Source organism: Podarcis bocagei, assembly GCF_964188305.1.
Source record: "Podarcis bocagei genome assembly, chromosome: 7".
NCBI lineage: Eukaryota > Metazoa > Chordata > Lepidosauria > Squamata > Lacertidae > Podarcis > Podarcis bocagei.
Window position 1 is genome coordinate 25,318,180 of NC_138132.1, and position 18,009 is coordinate 25,336,188.

Genomic DNA, 18,009 nt, shown 5'->3' on the forward strand with positions numbered 1-18,009 from the left:
TAATTTTATTAATTTATACCCCGCCCATCTGGCTGGGTTTACCCAGCCACTGTGGGTGGTTTCCAGCAAAATATAAAAAAGAATGCTATGTCAGACATTAAAAACTTCCCTGAATGTTTTTTCAGATGTTTTCTAAAAGTTGTGTAATTCTTCTATCTCCTTTTTAAAAAATGCTTTTTAAAAATGCCTGAAAGTCCAGAGGGAATATAGGTGCTGAATCTCTGCTAAAGTTGTCTCCCACAGCAAAGGGTAGACCACACTAAATGCCCAAACTTTCAGTTGAGGCCATTTTGGTTTCTGTAACATGGACATCAGCTTACAGCGCTCCTCCGGATGATCTCAGTGATCGAGCTGGGATATAATGGCTCAGGTTTTCCTTAAGGATCTCTCTCTCTCTCTCTCTCTCTCTCTCTCTCTCACACACACACACACACACTTACCCCCCCCCCCTCGGGAAGAAGTAATCTCAAGAGATTACAGTGGGTCATGCAGGACTCGGAGTGAATGCCTGACTGACAAAATTTTCATGTAAACCAACGATAAATATTCGTTGGATTTTGGATAGCGTTCTGCTCACAGCTACTGCTGTCTGGTTGGCAGCCATTTTTGTACAAATGTAATTTGATTCTTTCTCTCCAGTTCCGACCATAGACTTGACCAAACCTGCCTATCATAGATAAACTATGGAGTTTGTTCCCACAAGAGGCAGAGATGCCCACCAAAAACATGGGCAAATCTATGGAGAACACGATGGTTCACCAGCATGGAAACCCATGCTCTGCACTGCTTTTTTGGGCAGAGCTGGGCCCAGAGGTTGCCCAGGAGGAGGCGGCAGCTCAGGCACCCTGCAGCCTCAAGTGCTGCTCAGGGGTGCCATGCCCTCCTTCCTACGCAACTGCAGTGGCTACTAGACCGCATGGATATGTTTGGAGGTCATGTGCGACTGAATACCAGCTGCTGGAAACTGCAGGAGGATTGGGTGCTGTGGCGCACAGGTCCTTGTGGGCTTCTCAGGGCATCTAGGGAGGCTGAATAGCAGAAGAATGTTGAAAGTACTTCTCCATAGATTTATGGAAATTGCTCCCACAAGAGGTTGTAGCGATGACCACCAAATTTGGGCAGCTTAGAACAATCTTTAGAACAATCCAATCCTGAAGCCAGCAAATACAGGACTCCTCATAGTATAATCACAAGTCTGGCAGGGAAAAGCCACCTCTTTTTCCTTAGTATCTGTTAACAATTTATATTTTATCCTTGGTTTCTTCCCCTGCCAGATAAATTTTGAAATATCTTTCTGCCATTGTTTGAAGTGTCCTGCTCCACTGATTACTGGAATCGACTGGAATAGAAAATAACATTATTGGCAATACAATCATTTTTATTACTGATATCCTTCCCCACAATGATACATTCATCCTCCCCCACACCTCCAAATTTCTCTTTATTTCTTTCCAAGTGGTTATATAGTTGTGTTCAAAGATATTTATATTCTTTGCTGTCAACCATACCCCTAAGTATTTCACCTTTTTTCTATTAACAGTTCTGTTTTTTGTTGTAAGTCCTTTTTGTGTTGTTCTGTCATATTTTTTTACCAACATTTTTGTTTTATTTTTATTTAACTTAAAGAATGAGAGGATTAGACAAATGGAGGATGAGGCACTCTGTGGCTTCTACACACAATGGCTGTGTTCTACCTCCCCTGGCAGAGGGACGAATTGGAATCCCAGTCACTTGGTGTCAGAAGTGGGGAGGGAGCTGCTGCCCCCAGGTCCTGCTTGCTGCATCCCCATCGGCATCTAGTTGGTCACAGTGAGAACAGGATGCTGGTCTAGAGAAACCACTGGGCTGATCCAGCAGGGCTGTCCTTATCTCTTGCCCTCCTAATGAAACCGTAGTCTTGTTTGCTATTGCTGTGCTTGGCTCTTTGGGGTAGCAGCTCTTTTGCCCAGCCTTGCTGAACATACCCTTCCCAGTCGACTCTCTCGCTGGTTGGCTGGCTGGCTGCAGATAAAAGAAGGCAACAGACTCTTATCTCTTCATCCTCCCCATACATACATACTGTGTTGGGCTGTAAATGTAGCAGAGATGCATCTAATTATAACCTGTCTCTGAGCTTAACCCTTCCCTAACTGGGCTGAGATGATGCATCTCCAAAGAGAGAGAGAGAGAAGAGTATCCCTCTCTTGCTTTCCAAATTTAAGTCTGTATCTGCTCCCTGGGTGCCATCTGGGAGGAAAGGAGACTAAGAGATCCTTTGGCATCCCTGGTGAGGAGAAGCAAGGCCTGATCTTAAGTAATACTAGTGCAGATGTTAAAATCCCCAGCTCAGGATTAAATGTCTTATTTTTGGTTAGGGCTCAGATATGGGGAACCTGTGGCTGCCGCCTGGATGTTGCTGGAAAACAACTCCCACCATTCCTGACACTACGCTAGCTGAGGCAGATAGGAGTTGAGTAACATGACAGAGGGGCACCAGTTTCCTATCCCTGGGCTGGAAGCTGCCATATTTTGAAGAGCAAAAAAGAGGAAACATTTGCCGACTTCTCCTGTTAACTATGGGTCGCTGCAGCGACTCCGCCCATGAAAAAGAGGACGTGTCCTGGAAAAAGAGGACATATGGCAACCGAAAAGGGTTAAATTCCATACTGTATTGTGTTAAGTGAGTAGGGAAGGAGACTCAGTTGCCTTGCAGGAAACCACTTGGTGTTAGCACCCTATAGAGCTTTCTTATCTAAAGCCCATATTTACACTCAGTGTCAGTGTTCAGAGGTGGCTTCGCAGCCTATGCACAAACCAGATGATCTCGTCGCCCCAAGCAGGGCTGGCATCATGAGTTGGCACCTTGCAAGCCCCTCTCTGGTAGCAGGGCTGTCTCAGCTTAGCCCCCTATGCCCTGTCTTCATTGCCTCTGCTCCACATTCCTGTTCAACTGCCCTCTCCTGGTGCACAAGCAACGACAAGAGCAGCAAGCAGCCTCTGCTTGCTTTGACCTCTCCATCTGGATAGACTGGGCCTTGGAGGGTGAATTGGCAGTGATAACAAATGAATGGGCAGGTGATGACAGGAGCAATAGTACTGGATTACTAGAGTAGAGAGGGCCAATCCCAGAATCTGGGTTTGGGCTGGTTCCTTATTCCCACTGCAAAATGGTCAGGGCATAACCCGGTGGTTTATTTTACCCCCTGATCCCCCAGTGCAGTGCACCTTCTCCTTCATCCTTTAACTACAGGTAGTTTTGCAGCAAAGCTCAATCAGCACACCCAGGCAGGCAAAGCTGGCTTAACTGTGGCTGTGCTTCAGATCATAGTGGTGACATCAGCTCCCCCCGCCCCACCCTGCCCCGGGCTTGTGCCTATCCATGCTCCTTCTGCTTTTGCCTTTCAAGACTGTTGGAGGAAAAGTTTTGCCCCACAGTGTAGGGATTCTGGCGTGCAGCTATGCAGTGCCTCCTTGGGTGCAGCAGAGGGCAAGAGATGCATGGCCGTGCGCATCGGCACGCTGCAGCAGCCTCGAGATGCAGGCCTATTTTGAGGCTGCAGCTGCAAATCCCTCTCTGCCGCAGGGGAGTGTGATTCTCAACACACACACACTTTTGTGTGTGTGTGCTGGAGGGAGGAGTGTTGCTTTGCTAGCATGGCTGCTTCCCGAGCCACATAGCTCCTTTCTCTGCCTGCAGACCTTGGCCTGCCAAGCAGGAGAAGACGGGGAGCAGGGATGGGAGTGGGAAGGCTTTGCCCTTCCCTTCTGCTTGCGGTCCCCACCTTAATGCATCCTGGGCAAAAGAGCCTGTGGCTGTTCCCCATCTGCTCCTCCCCATCCGCCTGTATATAGGGCAGCTCTCAGCAGGCGCTAGTGGCTCGCTCGGCTGCCTTGCTCATCACATTGCACAGTAGCCCCTCCTTTTCCTCTTAATTACCGTGTGAGGGGCAGCAGGCTTGCTTGAGCAAAATTAACTGGAAACTGCTCAAGGGAAATGGCCTCCCTAGAAGCATCTCCAGCTCTGTTGGGGTGGGAGGGGGTGGGGGAGGTGTTGCGGTAGTGAGCACCGCTCTCCCCCATCCCCATCCCGACTTTTCAGCTACTATCAATAGGGAAGGAGGCTCTGGGTTAACCCTTGCAGCGTTGCTTGCCGTGGTTCTATCTTCCCTAATCTACCTGCATGCATAAAATTCTGCTCAGTACTGTTAAGGCGGATGCAGGATTTGTTTTGCTTGGGGGGGGGGGGGTTCAGCCATCAGTTGGCCAACTGTTTGTTTCGGAGTTTGGAGATTTGGAGAATATCGGGGTGGCATGCAGAAATGCGATGCAAAACATAATGCAGATCATAGAACAGTTGGGTGAGGCTTACTCCGCGTAATGCAGATGCGGTCCTATACGCAGGTATAGCGGGAGAAGAAGGAGGGCCCGCTGGATCAGGCCAGTGGCCCTTCAAGTCCAGCATCCTGTTCGCACAGTGGCCAGTCAGGGAAGCTGGCAAGCTCGACCTGAGCACAACGGCCATATTGCCTTCGCTGACCTGGATCTTGCGTAGCGCTAAGCCAAACTATGCTGCTGCCATGCTGTTGAGGGCTAAGCTATGGTTTGGCTTACTGTCACGCCCGAAGCCAGGTTCGTGGTTTGTCTTGCTCCAAATGCATCACAATCTGTAAGCGAGACTTGTCCTTGGCTTGCTTCTTGTGGTTTGTTTTCGGGAGACCAACCATGAGCCTAAATTCAGATATGAAGCTAAGCTAAACCATGGGGTAGCTGTTGGTATCACGGTGGCAGCTGGACCAAGGGAAGAGCAAAGCGGCTATTTTCTAAATGTGCATGCTTGCATGTTCATGCTTCTTGGTGCTGATCCCAGCGGCCTTGCTGTAAGCTCTGGTCAGCCACTAGGGGCAGATATCAGTTGTTTTGGCCCACAGGCCAGACTTCCCAACTTGGAATTCTGTAGCGCAGCTGAACCCTGCCCAGAACAGGCTAGTTGTAAGCACCAGTCAGCTGATGGGCACTACAGCAATCCCTCCTGGGAACGGCGCTTACAACAAGCCACTGTGCTAATCCAAAGGAGCAAGGGAATTTTCAGGCTTACGGAATAACAATCTATTCCTCCACCTTCTTCGTTCCCAGGGATGACAGGACATGCGGAAGTGGTCAGAGTTGTGTTTGACCCACAGATCATTGGCTACGAGGACCTTCTCAGGTTTTTCTGGGAGAACCACGATCCAACCCAAGGTAACATCTCATGTCGGAGGAAAGGGAATGAATGAGAGCTCTAACTGGCCTAGATAGAGCAACTTTCCCCAACTCAATGTCAGAATTGTGTACCATGACCAACATCAGCTTGCAACAATTTCAAGCAAGAACCTTTCTCAGCCCAACCTGGAGATCCCTGGGATTGAACCTGGAGCCTTTTATGGGCAAAGCCTGTGCTCTTGTCACAGAGGTACAGACTTTCCATTTCTAGATCTGCAAGAATCTCAGTGGTCTGTAGTTATTTGCTGTCCCAGCACCATGAAGGGGGAAGCTGGGACAGTAATCTCGTAATGCTGGAGGCAACCTGTGGCCCTCCAGAAGTTGCTAGGCTGCAATTCCCATCATCTGTGACCAATGGCTGTGCTAAGTAAGCCATTTTTCTAAGTAGGGTGCCACCACAGAGCAGGCCCCGTCACTGGTTGCCACTTGCCTAACCTCAGGGTGGTGGCAGCCAAAGCAGGGACTTAAGGAATAGTCAGCTTCATGTGGGAGAGGGCAGATCTTTCAGCTATACCTTGTTCCCAAACCAAATAGAGCCTTGTGCATAGAATGGCATGGAAGCTGATGAAGATGTCCTATTCATGGTTTAGTAGTAGAGCACACCCATTGTCCCTGGTTTGACCCTCAACATCTCCACTTAGAAGAATCGGGTGATGTGAAAGACCTCTACCCCAGACAAAGGAGGGATGGAGCAATCTATTTCTGACATATGTCAATCCTGCATGTGTTAAGCCATAATCTGTTCTGCTCCACTCATCTATGATTTCCTCCCCCTCTAAAAGAAGACCTGCATGAATATTCCCACTTAAATTTTCATTTTAAGTAGTATTTACGTATTTTATTATCAAAATTGCATCTTTAAATGTTTATCCTTCTGTATTGTGCAGCTTTGTTTCACCTTAAAATCACACATTTTAAGATTCCCCCCCTTTTTTGAACAGAGAACTCTCGTTCCAGAATTCGGGAGATGTGACGGATAGTTGCATTGTGGTTTGCTCATTTGTCTGGGTAGGAGCAGAACAGGTTGGTGTGCATAAGGGTTCTATATCACTCGTAGATTCCTCAAGCATCCTTACCTGAGACCCTGGAGAGAAGCTGTCTGTCAAACCAGACACTAGTTGGGTTAGAAGTACAAACGGTTTGACCCGGTCTATGGCAACTCCCAGCGTTCCTCAGCTTCCTTGGCTCTTGCTAGCAGGGGGACACGTGATGCGGCAAAGCTTGCGGATACTGTGTGGGTCTGGATCTGGGCAGAGTCTGGTTGGGCACTGCCTGGGAACTCCACCTCCATCCCCTTGAGTCAGGCTATTGATGCTAAATCCTCGGGAAACTCTGGGCAGAGCCACAGAAGAGCACACAGCAATTTGCCTGGGTAACTTCATGCAGAGGACACACAAAGCTCTTCACCCAGGGAGGTTTTGCTAATGCCTCTTCTAAGGGGTGGCTGTGTTTTGTTCGCAATCCTATAACGAAGCTTGTCAGGCTGCCTCCATTTTCAACCCTCTGCTTTTAAGGTAGTTGTCTCTTTAAGTGCCTTCCAGTCTCCCCCTCCCAAACACAGGGGTGAGGTGGGGAATGGTGAGGATGTTGAAGGGAGGGGGGCCATGGAAGGAGAAGGGAGATCAGTTGCAAAGAAGAGGGCAATGGGGACTTTTAATGTTCTCTCTCTCCCTCCCTCCCTCCATGTTAATAACCGGGAGGTGTGTGGGGGGGGAGGCCTGTTTGAAACCCGCCTCACGTCAACACTGAGTGACAGCAAGGGATAGGGGGAAGGGTTAGAGGCTTGGGGAAGGCTGAGCCTTTTTTTTTTTTTGTAATGAAGTGTAATTTTAATGAGGAGATTAGCATTCTCTCTGTGTCACCGGCAGGGCACTCCTCTGGGTTCGTAATTGCGTGTGGGTGCTTTAATGAGTTGCGTCTGCATCGATGGCTTTATTTATTTTTTAAAAAACCATTTATATCCCGCTCTTCCTCCCCAAGGAGAGTGCACACAGACACATACATGCATTAATATGTATACACATATATATGGTGCTTTTTTGTTACAGTAAGTGCCACACTTTTAACATTTTTTTGGGGGGGTGCTGGTACTACATACCTCTGAGTACCCCCAATGATATGATGATACGAGCATATGACATGACAAAGCTCACAGCTTATTACGGGGGCAGACAGTATTGAACTCAGACAGAGCCACTGTTGGACTTTGCAAGTTTGGAGAAGGTTATTGCCCACCCCGGCATCTCATAATGGTCCCTTGTGACACCTGTCCACCACCTAACCACTAGGCAGCGCTGCCTCCAGCTTTGCTGACTCATCAGGGAACTTAGGAAGCTGCCTTATACAGAGTTAGATCATTGGTCCGTCTAGCTCAGTATTGACTACACCGGTGTTTTTCAACCTCGGGGTTGCCAGTGTGGGTGGACTACAGTTCCCATCATCCTTTATTTACCGTTGCGCTAAGCAGACTGTGGATGATGGGAATTGTAGTCTACCCACATCTGGGAACCCAAATTTGGAACTGTAGCATTGTAGAGTTGGAAGGGACCCTGAGGGTCATTTAATTCAACCCCCTGCAAACATAGGAATCTCAACTAAGGTTGCAGAACACTGCTCTACACTGAGAGGCAGCAGCTCTCCAGGGCTTCGGGCTTCAATGTTTATCTGTGATTCTCACAAAGCCTGCATTTAAACACATATTTTTGAATGTATTTTATGTCACATTTTGAAGTCATTTTGCTATGTTTTTTTGAGTCAAGAATTGCATTGCAAAATTCAGAGCAGTATGAAATTCCCACTTGCCTGAGAAAGCTACATTCTGATCCACGCATTAGTTTAGGAAGTGCAAATGAGGTCACTTTTTTTGTGCAGTATCAGGATTTGCAAAAAATGAATTCTTCAAGCAGTCGTCGGCATAAGAATGAAAGATGTGTCCCTTAAGACATCCCTTAATAAATCCTTGACCATGAGGCCTAGGACGCTGTTGATATTCATTTAAAACTAAAACAAGTAAAAACATTCAAATACATCTGCAACCCATCATCATAATTCAAAAAATAAAATCTCCTCCTTGAAAAACTGCATCAGATTAGCTGACCCAATTAAAATACCGGCTGATTTTTAAAAAAATCTTGGCAGTTAAAACAGAAAAAAAACCTGCTTAAAAGTCTGGAAGGAAAGAAATGGCTTTGCTTGGTGCCAAAAAGAATTGCAAAGTTGGTGTCCAGCGATCCTCTTTAAGGAGAGCATTCCACGAGCACGGGGCTACTACTGAAAAGACCCCTCTGCTTTTGCCACCCCCCAGTTCTCAGCATGAACGGTACCTGGAGGATAGTTTCAATGCAGAGTCCAGGCTCCCTCGATATTCCACAGCCAGGCGGGCCCCGGCAGGCCCTCTTATAGCAGCAGCGGGCTCCGGTGGGCCTTTTGGAGGGTGAGACAGGCCCCTTCAGTCCTCGTTCCACCGTGTGTCTCACACACATGCTGTGTCCCCACCACCAGGATGCCTGGTGTCCATGGATGACCTTAGGGCCTGGATAGCTTATATGGAGAGAAACTCTCCATAGGATATTGGGCCCTCATGCTGTGTTAAGACAGCACCTTGAATTTGGCCTGGGAATGTAATGGCAACCAGTGAAATCAAAGGCAGGCACAATACGTTCCTGTTGCCTAATCCCTGTGGGTTTACCTCGCTTGCCTAGGCAGATTTGTGCAGTAGCATCCTGGAAACGGCAACGCTGGTCCATGCAAACTGCCAGCTGATGGCTTCTTCCTCATGGAAGCTGTTTTGTAGGAGCGAGCCCAGCTCCTTAGTCCAAAGCTATAAGCACATGCCAGGAATACCATTGTTACATAATAAGAGCTGTGCTGGATCAAGCCAAAGGCCAGTCTTGCTCAGCATCGTCTTCCCACAGTGTCCAACCAGATGCCTGCAGGAAGCCTGTGAGCAGCAGCAACTCCCCCCCCCCCCCACTTCTGGTATCTGGTGACTGGGATTCAGATCTCCTCTGCCAGTGGGAGTAAAACAGAGCCATTGAGGCTAATGGACATCAATAGCCTTGCCTTCCATGGATTTGTCTAATCCAGTGTTTCCCAACCTTTTTTGGGCAAAGGCACACTTGTTTGATGAAAAAAATCTCGAGGCACACCACCATTACAGCCCCGTGACGTCAGCGCGCAGCGTCACGCCGGGAGGGACGCACGAAAGTGAAAGTTTCAATTTTTTTCCCTCCCCCTTGCCGGGGAACCTCCAAGCTTTGGGGGGGGGAGGAGGCAGCAAAGCGAGGCAGGAAGGAGAGCGCGGCTTGGCTGGGTGAGCTTTGGCAGGGGCAGGGAATGAGAGCCGCGAGGCGGGCGCTGCGGACGGAGGCGCTGCCCGCCGAGCTCGCAGGCAGCCAGGCAGGCAGACGGCGAGAGCCCCGCGCTGGGCGGCCTCTCCTCGCTGCCGCCGCCCCGCCTCTCGCCGCCCGACTCGCCCACCTCCCTCCAGGCAACATCTCGCGGCACACCAGGCAACATCTCGCGGCACACTAGTGTGCCGCGGAACAGTGGTTGGGAAACACTGGTCTAATCATCCTTTAAAGCCACTCAAGATTGAGGTCATCACTGTGTCTTGTGAGAGCGAATTCCATAATTTAACTCTGTGCCTTGTGACAAAGTATTTTCTTTAATCTATCCTGGATCCTCAAAACACAGTCAGCTTCGTTGGTTGCCCCTGAATTCTGGTGTTATAAGAATTCTCCCCATCGTGCATCAATTTATTCATCTTTTGCATGTCCTCTCCTTCTTTGCCTTTTCTCTCTCAACTAAAAAGACCCCAGTGTTGCAACCTCTCAAGTCACTTCAGTTCTTTGATCATTTTGGTTGCTCTTTCCTGAACCTTTTCTAGCTCTACAATATCCTTTTTTTAAAAAAAAAAACCCCAACAACTTTTCTTTAGAACTATGTATGGGTAGAAAAAAAAATCCTAATTGTATATATTCTTACTAGAGCAAGAATAGTGCTTGCAAAACTTGGAAAAGGAATTTGAGCCCCAACAGCATTGGGATCAAATTTGAAATCGTTAAATTGCCTATATATGTGTGTGTGTGAAATTATAGATTAAATTGGCTCAGTAGGGACTCAGTAAATCAGTTTATAAGGCTAAATTTGGCTTTAAAAGAAGAATTATATGATATTGTGATAACGGGAAAGGTTGGGGTGTTAAATTTGGAGTTAAAATCTATGAAAAAGAAGAATGATACTGTGTAAATAGTTGCCAAGTAGTGATTTTTGTCATACGATAATATTTTTTAAAATCCGCTTTTTCCCTACCATGAGCAATTGTATAGACCATTGCCATGTCCTTAAGGAGGAGTACCATGAAGAGGAGTTCAGGGGATTAAAAAACAATAATCATTTTACAAGTTGTGTGTCTCTGCTTCTCAATTTGTATTGTGTTATTTTATGCACTGTGACTTGCTGCTATTTTTATTGCTTATAGTCTAGAAGTTATTTATTGTAATTGTGAAGAGTGAATTTCTGTTTAGCTATTTTTTGGGGGGGGGCTGATATTTAATTTTACTGCGTACTCTTATATCCTAATGGATTATAATAATAATAAATAATAATAAATTTTATTTATATCCCGCCCTCCCCAGCCAAAGCCGGGCTCAGGGCGGCTAACAACAATCAAATAATCAGTCAAATAATCACACAATCTAAAAATATTTCATTATAAAAATTAATTAAATCAAATTGATGGCAACCAATTAAGCAGAATTATGTGCAGGTTGCCAGAGGAGGGAGTCAGGCTGCGCCCTGACCAAAGGCCTGGCGGAACAACTCTGTCTTGCAGGCCCTGCGGAAAGATGTCAGGTCCCGCAGGGCCCTAGTCTCTTTTGACAGAGCATTCCACCAGTTTGGAGCTGCAGCCGAGAAGGCCCTGGCTCTAGTTGAGGCCAGCCTAACCTCTCTGAGGCCTGGGACCTTGAGGATGTTATTATTTGCAGACCGTAGGTTTCTCTGTGGGGCATACCAGGAGAGGCGGTCCCGTAGGTACAAGGGTCCTAGGCCGTATAGGGCTTTAAAGGTTAAAACCAGCACCTTAAACCTGATCCTGTACTCCACCGGGAGCCAGTGCAGCTGGTATAATACCGGATGAATGTGCTCTCGCAGCGAAGACCCCATAAGGAGTCTCGCCGCGGCATTCTGCACCCGCTGGAGTTTCTGGGTCAGTCTCAAGGGCAGCCCCACGTAGAGCGAGTTACAATAATCCAGTCTGGAGGTGACCGTCGCATGGATCACAGTGGCTAGGTCAGGACGAGAGAGATAAGGGGCCAACTGCTTAGCTTGGCGGAGATGAAAAAATGCCGCCTTTGTTATAGCTGTAATCTGCGACTCCATAGAGAGGGAGGTATCGAAGATCACACCCAAACTCTTAACGGACGGTGCTGGCACTAATTGCACCCCCGCAAGAGATGGGAGTTGCCCCCTCGATCCCATATCGTCCCGCCCCAGCCAGAGGACCTCTGTCTTCGAAGGATTTAACTTCAACCGGCTCCCACGTAACCAGCCAGCCACAGCTTCCAGACATCTGGTCAGTGTGTCTGGGGCCGAGTCAGGATGGCCATCCATCAACAGATAGAGTTGGGTGTCATCAGCATACTGATGGCAACCCAGCCCAAAACTCCGGACAAGCTGGGCGAGGGGGCGCATAAAGATGTTAAAAAGCATCGGGGAGAGAATTGCACCCTGAGGCACTCCACACACCAAGGAGTGGCGTGATGACAATTCCCCCCCAAGCGCCACCCTCTGTCCCCGACCAGAGGGACATTGAATATTACTCATATCAAATAAAGCAATATGAGTTGTTTATTTTAAAACTATGTTTTTATTATGACGTCTCTGCATTGGATCGGAGGTGTGCAATCTTTGTTGCTTCTTCAGCTTGTAAAACTGCCTCGCACACAATCATACAGAGAGGCAGTGTACAAATTACAAGTGAAATGGAAGTGAAATGAAATGTCCTCCTTTATTGGCCTACAGTGTCCCTGGTCCAGATAGGCCAGGCATAGGCAAACTTGGCCCTCCAGATGTTTTGGGACTACAACTCCCATCATCCCTGACCACTGGTCCTGTTAGCTAGGGATCATGGGAGTTGTAGGCCAAAACATCTGCCTATGCCTGAGATAGTCAAAGGGCTATAACTCAGTGTTAGAGAGCATCTGATTTACATGGAGAACGGCGCAGGTTCAATTCCCAGCATCTCCAGGTAGGCATGAAATCCTGGAGAGCTGCTGCCTCTCCATGTAGACAGTACTGAGATGGACAGAGCAGTAGCAGCATCCTGGTTCCAGCACACCACAAGAGTCCTTCCCTGCCCCATCTCTGGTAACATTGATCTCTCCAGTGTGGTGCTCCCTCCAGGCACTGCTTTCTCCCTGGGCTCCATTCTCTGTGTTCCAGATGAGGGCTTCGTAATATATTCACATTACGCAGACACAGGATCGGCTGGGCTGACAAGTCACACAGTGGGCACAGTGGATTTGTTGTGCCTAGGTGATTAACAGCCTTTCCCATGAGAGGAATAGCAATCGTTTGCTCGTGGCTGGGAGGCAGAGGGGGCAGGGGGAAAGTGTGTCTGCATGGATACATGAGGGCAGGCCAGTGTTTGGTGAGGACGGTCAGCCGGGGGAAGAGCACAACTCAATGGGAGAGTATGCCTTTGGTTGGCTGAAGGTCTCAGGTTGAAAAGGAACAGTAGACCAGCCTTCTCTAGCCTGGTATCCTCCAGATGTGGTTGGACTCCAACTCCCATCATTCCTTACCATTGGTGATGCTGGCTAGGGCTGATGAGACCTGGAGTTCCGCAACATCTGGAGGGCATCTGGGTAGAGAAGGCTGCTGTAGAGAATCCTGGGCTAGATGAACCAATAATCTCATCCCACCATCCCTGACAATTGACCATTCTGACTGTGGCTGATGGGAGGGTGCCGCAATGGCTGCCCCGGCTTATACCCACAGACTCAATAGTTGGCTTAAGTGCAGAACTCCAGTTTTTATCAGTTGCTGCTGAACAAGGGTGGCCGCCTTGCAAGTCTGCTCCCTTTAACAACGGCTTTCGTTCCAGGCATGAAGCAATACGAAGTCGTCGGCACCCAGTATCGTTCAGCCATCTATCCCATTGGAGCTGAGCAGCTGGAATCTGCCCTGAGATCAAAGGAGATGTATGAGCAGGTATGGGAGATAGGGGCATTTGGATGGTAAGGTTGGAGGGTAAGGACACCTTAAGTTGCCTTATGTGATCAGTCTGTTTCGCCCCCGTGTTAGCACCCTAAGGTCTGAGCCTAGGACCTGGGTAGCCCATGTGGTGATCATCTGCAGCTCCCATCAACCTCAGGCAGCATGGCCACTGGTCAGGGATCATGGAAGCTGTAGTCCAGCTACATCTGGAGGGGCTACTCCTGGGTTTGGTTCTTTTGCAGCCCAGCTATCTGACATCTTTCAGCTAGAGATTCCTGGGACTGCACCCAGGACTTGCGGTATGCAAAACGTGTCCTGCTATTGTCCCACTGTGCTGTTACTCCTTGAGTCTGGTGTTAATGAAGAAACCTGCTTAACAGCGGTTGTGCCCCATAACCCTAAAATAAAGAGCTCAGCAGCTATTCTGCAGCCATGAAGCAAACCCTGAGAATGTATCTCTTTTATGATCAAGGACTTTGTATACGCCAGTGCAGAAACCCATTCAAGTGCAAAGTAAGATCTTGGTTTCAACACCCATCTTGCTTGCTTGCAATTATAATTGTGAAGATGGTCTTTGAAATATACTCGGAGTCGAGAGTGGATTTCATGCTCTTTATTCAGCTCATAGTGGTGAGGAGGAATGGAAGTTCCCCTAGAATGACTGCTTTATATATATTATTTACATAATGGGCCCCACGTGATTGGCTAATTCCGGGATTCTCCTGTAGGCCAATCAGGTTTCGGATTCACTTACACCTAGAGCTGGATTGGGTGGCTCCTGTGGACCAATCAGACTGCTGCATTCTGGATCCTATTGTTCTTGGAACAATCAGACTTTTGCATTCTGAATCCTATTGTTCTAGGACCAACCAGACTGCTGCATTTTGAATCCTATTCAACTCAGTACATAACAGTCTTAAAAGTGTGTGGGAAGGGAAGTTAGTGGAGCCTTCAAAACATTCATCACTGTGAAAAGTTCTCCGTCTTTGGCCACTTCCTGATACACATCAACAATGCTGCCTCTGTGGCAGATGGACGGGGTCTAAATATTAATAATTTATTATTATAATATCTTCCTCAAAGGACTGCCATTGCCCCACACTGAACTGCCAATGCAAGCATTCACTGGCTTCCTTTGAGCTTTGAGGCCCTGAGCCAAATGCGCTGACCCACACCCCAATTGGCCCTGGTTATGCTGGCTGGGGCTGCTGGGACCTGGAGTTCAAAAAGGCTGCCTTGAACTGTTTGTGTCCTGACTATCCTGGGAAAACACACTTCCTATCCAAACTGCCAGGAGACTTAAGATCAGCAAATAAAGCCTTGCTGAGAGAACCATCGGGTGCAGAAGCTAGACTGGCTGCTGTAAGAAGCAACATCTTCTCTGCAGGGGTCCTGGACCACTTGGACAATTCTCATCATCCCTGACCACTGATCCTGCTGGCAAGGGATGATGGGAGTTGTAGTCCAAAGACAGCTGGAAACCCAAGTTTGGGAAACCCTGCTTTAGAAGCTTGTGAGAGTCCATCTGTTGTCTTTTCAGGAGGCAGGGGGAAGAGGTTTCTGTTTTGCTGTGCCTTTGAGGGGCGGGGAGCAAAGCTCCTGTTAGCAGGATCCTGGTGCTGGGATCTGCCCCCCCCCCCATGGCTTGTTCGCTTGTTGCTTAATATTTTAATCCTCCTTATGTAGGTTGATGTTGCCACCTGTTTGGGAAACTGGTGTTGAAAGGCGGTTTATAAAATCCCGTAAATAAAAGGGTCCCAGGGGAGATATTTGCCCGCTGTTTCGTTGCTGACATTTTCATAGGACCTGAGATACCAATGGGGCTTTTTTTGGGGGGGGGACACAAACATGCCTTGTTTCTTTGCCCTCTGGTGAATAGGACTTGCCCTCTGAGCCATGCCCACAACAAAGGCAGGCGGGAGTGCATGCAGATAATTGCTCCTCCAAGGCCATATGTGTACTATGGGCTGGAAAAGAGGGGTTGCGCCGGGGGCGGGGAGAGAGAATATGTTGGTTTCCTTGGCAACTTGCCACCGCGGCAATTGGCAGCTAGGGTGCAAAGGTCAGCGGCACAGGCAGGTGTAGCCTCTCCACCCACCACCCCTTTCAGTGTGATTCATTGCTGTAAGCCGTTTGCCCCCCCCCCCCCCGGCCGCCATTGCAGAGGCAATTAAGGGCAACCCTGCTTGGAATCGGCACGTGCTGGGCAGACGTCGGCCTGTGCCTGAACTGGAGGGGGGGGAGTTTGCGAAGATAGATGGGGCGCAGGGTGTTGGTGAGGGGGTTGCTGTAGGCAGAGCTGGTTGAACAGCAGCCTCTGGTGAGGAAAGAAGCTCCACATTTGAGGGCTGTTGGGAAGAGGTGAGATCAAGGGCAACATGGATGACTTTGGGAAGCTTCCGTCTTCCTAGGTGGAGCCACAGTGAGATGCTTCTGACCATGGATGGACAAATCGGTCAATTTCAGTTTCTTAATATTTTCAATCTTAAGGTCTGTTCTCCACATTTCCACATCAGCTTGCAAATTTCAGTTTAATGTCCTCTTGGGTAGGCAAACTAAGGCCCGGGGCCAGATCCGGCCCAATCACCTTCTAAGTCTGGCTCGCAGATGATCCGGGAATCAGTGTATTTTTACATGAGTAGAATGTGTGCTTTTATTTAAAATGCATCTCTGGGTTATTTGTGGGGCACAGGAATTTGTTCACCCCCCCAAGTTTAGTCCAGCCCCCCACAAAGTCTGAGTGACAGTGGACCGGCCCCCTGCTGGAAAAGTTTGCTGACCCCTGTCCTAAATATTCACATTTTTGTGTGTGGTTTTGCCAAACGTGCATCTTTTCAAACAGGTTTTCCCTAATACGATGCATCTTTGATCCCCCGGTAGAAGGGAGAGACCCTCGCCTGAAATCCTCGCGAGCCTATGCTCCTAAGTGATAGCTGTCAACTTTTCCCTTTTCTTGCGAGGAATCCTATTTGGAATAAGGGAATTTCCCTTAAAAAAAGGAAAATGTTGACAGCTGTGTCCTAAGTGCCAATGGGCTGCATCGAGTTAACCCTAGCTATAATAGGTTGGTTACTCTTCCATGCACCCAGAATATCTTCTTTTTTCACGTGTGTGTTTGTTTGTATGTGTCTCTGGCTACTCGGCGGCATAACTTTGAGACCAGAAACTGTCTCCGTCTTGGTGATCCCAAATATGACATGTCGCTCAGCTCTGCACTGCTGGCAGGTTTGCTTCCAACGGCCCATTAGTCATGCTAAGATATACCCCACCGGGGAGAAAATATTCAATAGCCCCCGTCCCAGAGGGTAGTGGGACAGCATGCTGCCTCTAGGAACAATCTGTTATTTATATATTCTGTTCTCTGCGGAGCCTAAATACTAGGCACTTTGCTCCCTGCTCCCTGGAGGGGCCCCTAGAGCTTTGCTCATCTGAGGCCTGCATGTGGCAGAAGACACATCTTAGCATTTATTAATAGCTCCAAGGGCAGGGAGCCTCCTTGCTGTCCAGAGCCACCTGGGATCCTGTCTCAATAGCATTGCCTTTTCCTACGGGGGCGCCTTCCCAACCCTGCTCTCAATTGCTTACTTAAGACCATCTTTATGCTGCTTAATATACCAGTAAAATAAAATAAAATTGTAAAGTGTGTACTACGAATTAAAACACACATACGCACATATCTTTCCAAAATTTACAATAAAAGCATTGTTACAAGCCACTAGGAATAGTAGTAAAAGAAAAAGTACAGAAAAGCAATAAAGCTTTCCAGCTTTCAGAGAAAATGCTTTTGGAGGTTGGAGCAGGAGGTGTGTCTTCAAAAGATGACCAAAGCAGGTAACTGATGCTGATGACAGAGGCAGCAGCATGGAGGCAGGATCTGTGCTTCCCATTGGCAGCTGCTTGGGTGATCACAGATGGAAAAAGACACGGATCTCGAACCTTTAAGTGGTTGGGCATAAAGGGGGCACGGAAACCTCTTGCTTCCATTTTTTTTATATAAATATTTATTAAAGTTTTCACAGTATTACATAATGAAAAAGAAAAAAGAAAAAATAGGAAATAAAAAACAGTTAAAAATAATTCCATCTTTACATCACTTATCTTTCATTTACTTGTTTCCCGGACCTCCTCATACTTCCCTTTTTTGTATTCCAGTTCAATTTATTAGTTCAGCAATTCCTTTCCCTCCTTATTATCCTGATCTTTAATCTTAATATATTATAACATTAAATGTTTACCTATTAAAAATCCAATTTTTCCATATTCTTTTAAACCATTACAGCTAGAAACCACTTAACTTCAATCTAACATCATTCTAACATTCCTTAATTTTGCAATATTTCTGTAAATAATCTTTAAATTTCCTCCAATCTTCTTCCACTGACTCTTCTCCCTGGTCTTGGGAAACCTCTTGCTTCCACCAGCCAATCTTGTTTGGCTTAGGGGTAAAGATGCAAGATACACGTGTTCATACACCCCCCCCCCACGCATCTATGCGCCCCCACAGCCACATGGTTGTTTTGGTGTCTGAACCAGTGGTGCATTATGCTG

At 47.7% G+C, this 18,009-nt stretch overlaps 1 protein-coding gene across 5 annotated transcripts in view; it reads left to right on the forward strand.

Annotated features, from left to right (window-relative positions):
- LOC308591329 (mitochondrial peptide methionine sulfoxide reductase-like) overlaps positions 1-18,009 on the forward strand; it is a 50,085-nt gene that overhangs the window by 26,102 nt on the left and 5,974 nt on the right. For all 5 annotated transcript variants that reach the window (XM_081202066.1, XM_081202069.1, XM_081202068.1 and 2 more), the window contains 2 exons: positions 5,113-5,217; positions 13,349-13,455. In XM_081202066.1, the coding sequence (XP_081058192.1) occupies positions 5,113-5,217; positions 13,349-13,455 (212 nt within the window). The remainder of the gene's footprint in view (positions 1-5,112; positions 5,218-13,348; positions 13,456-18,009) is intronic.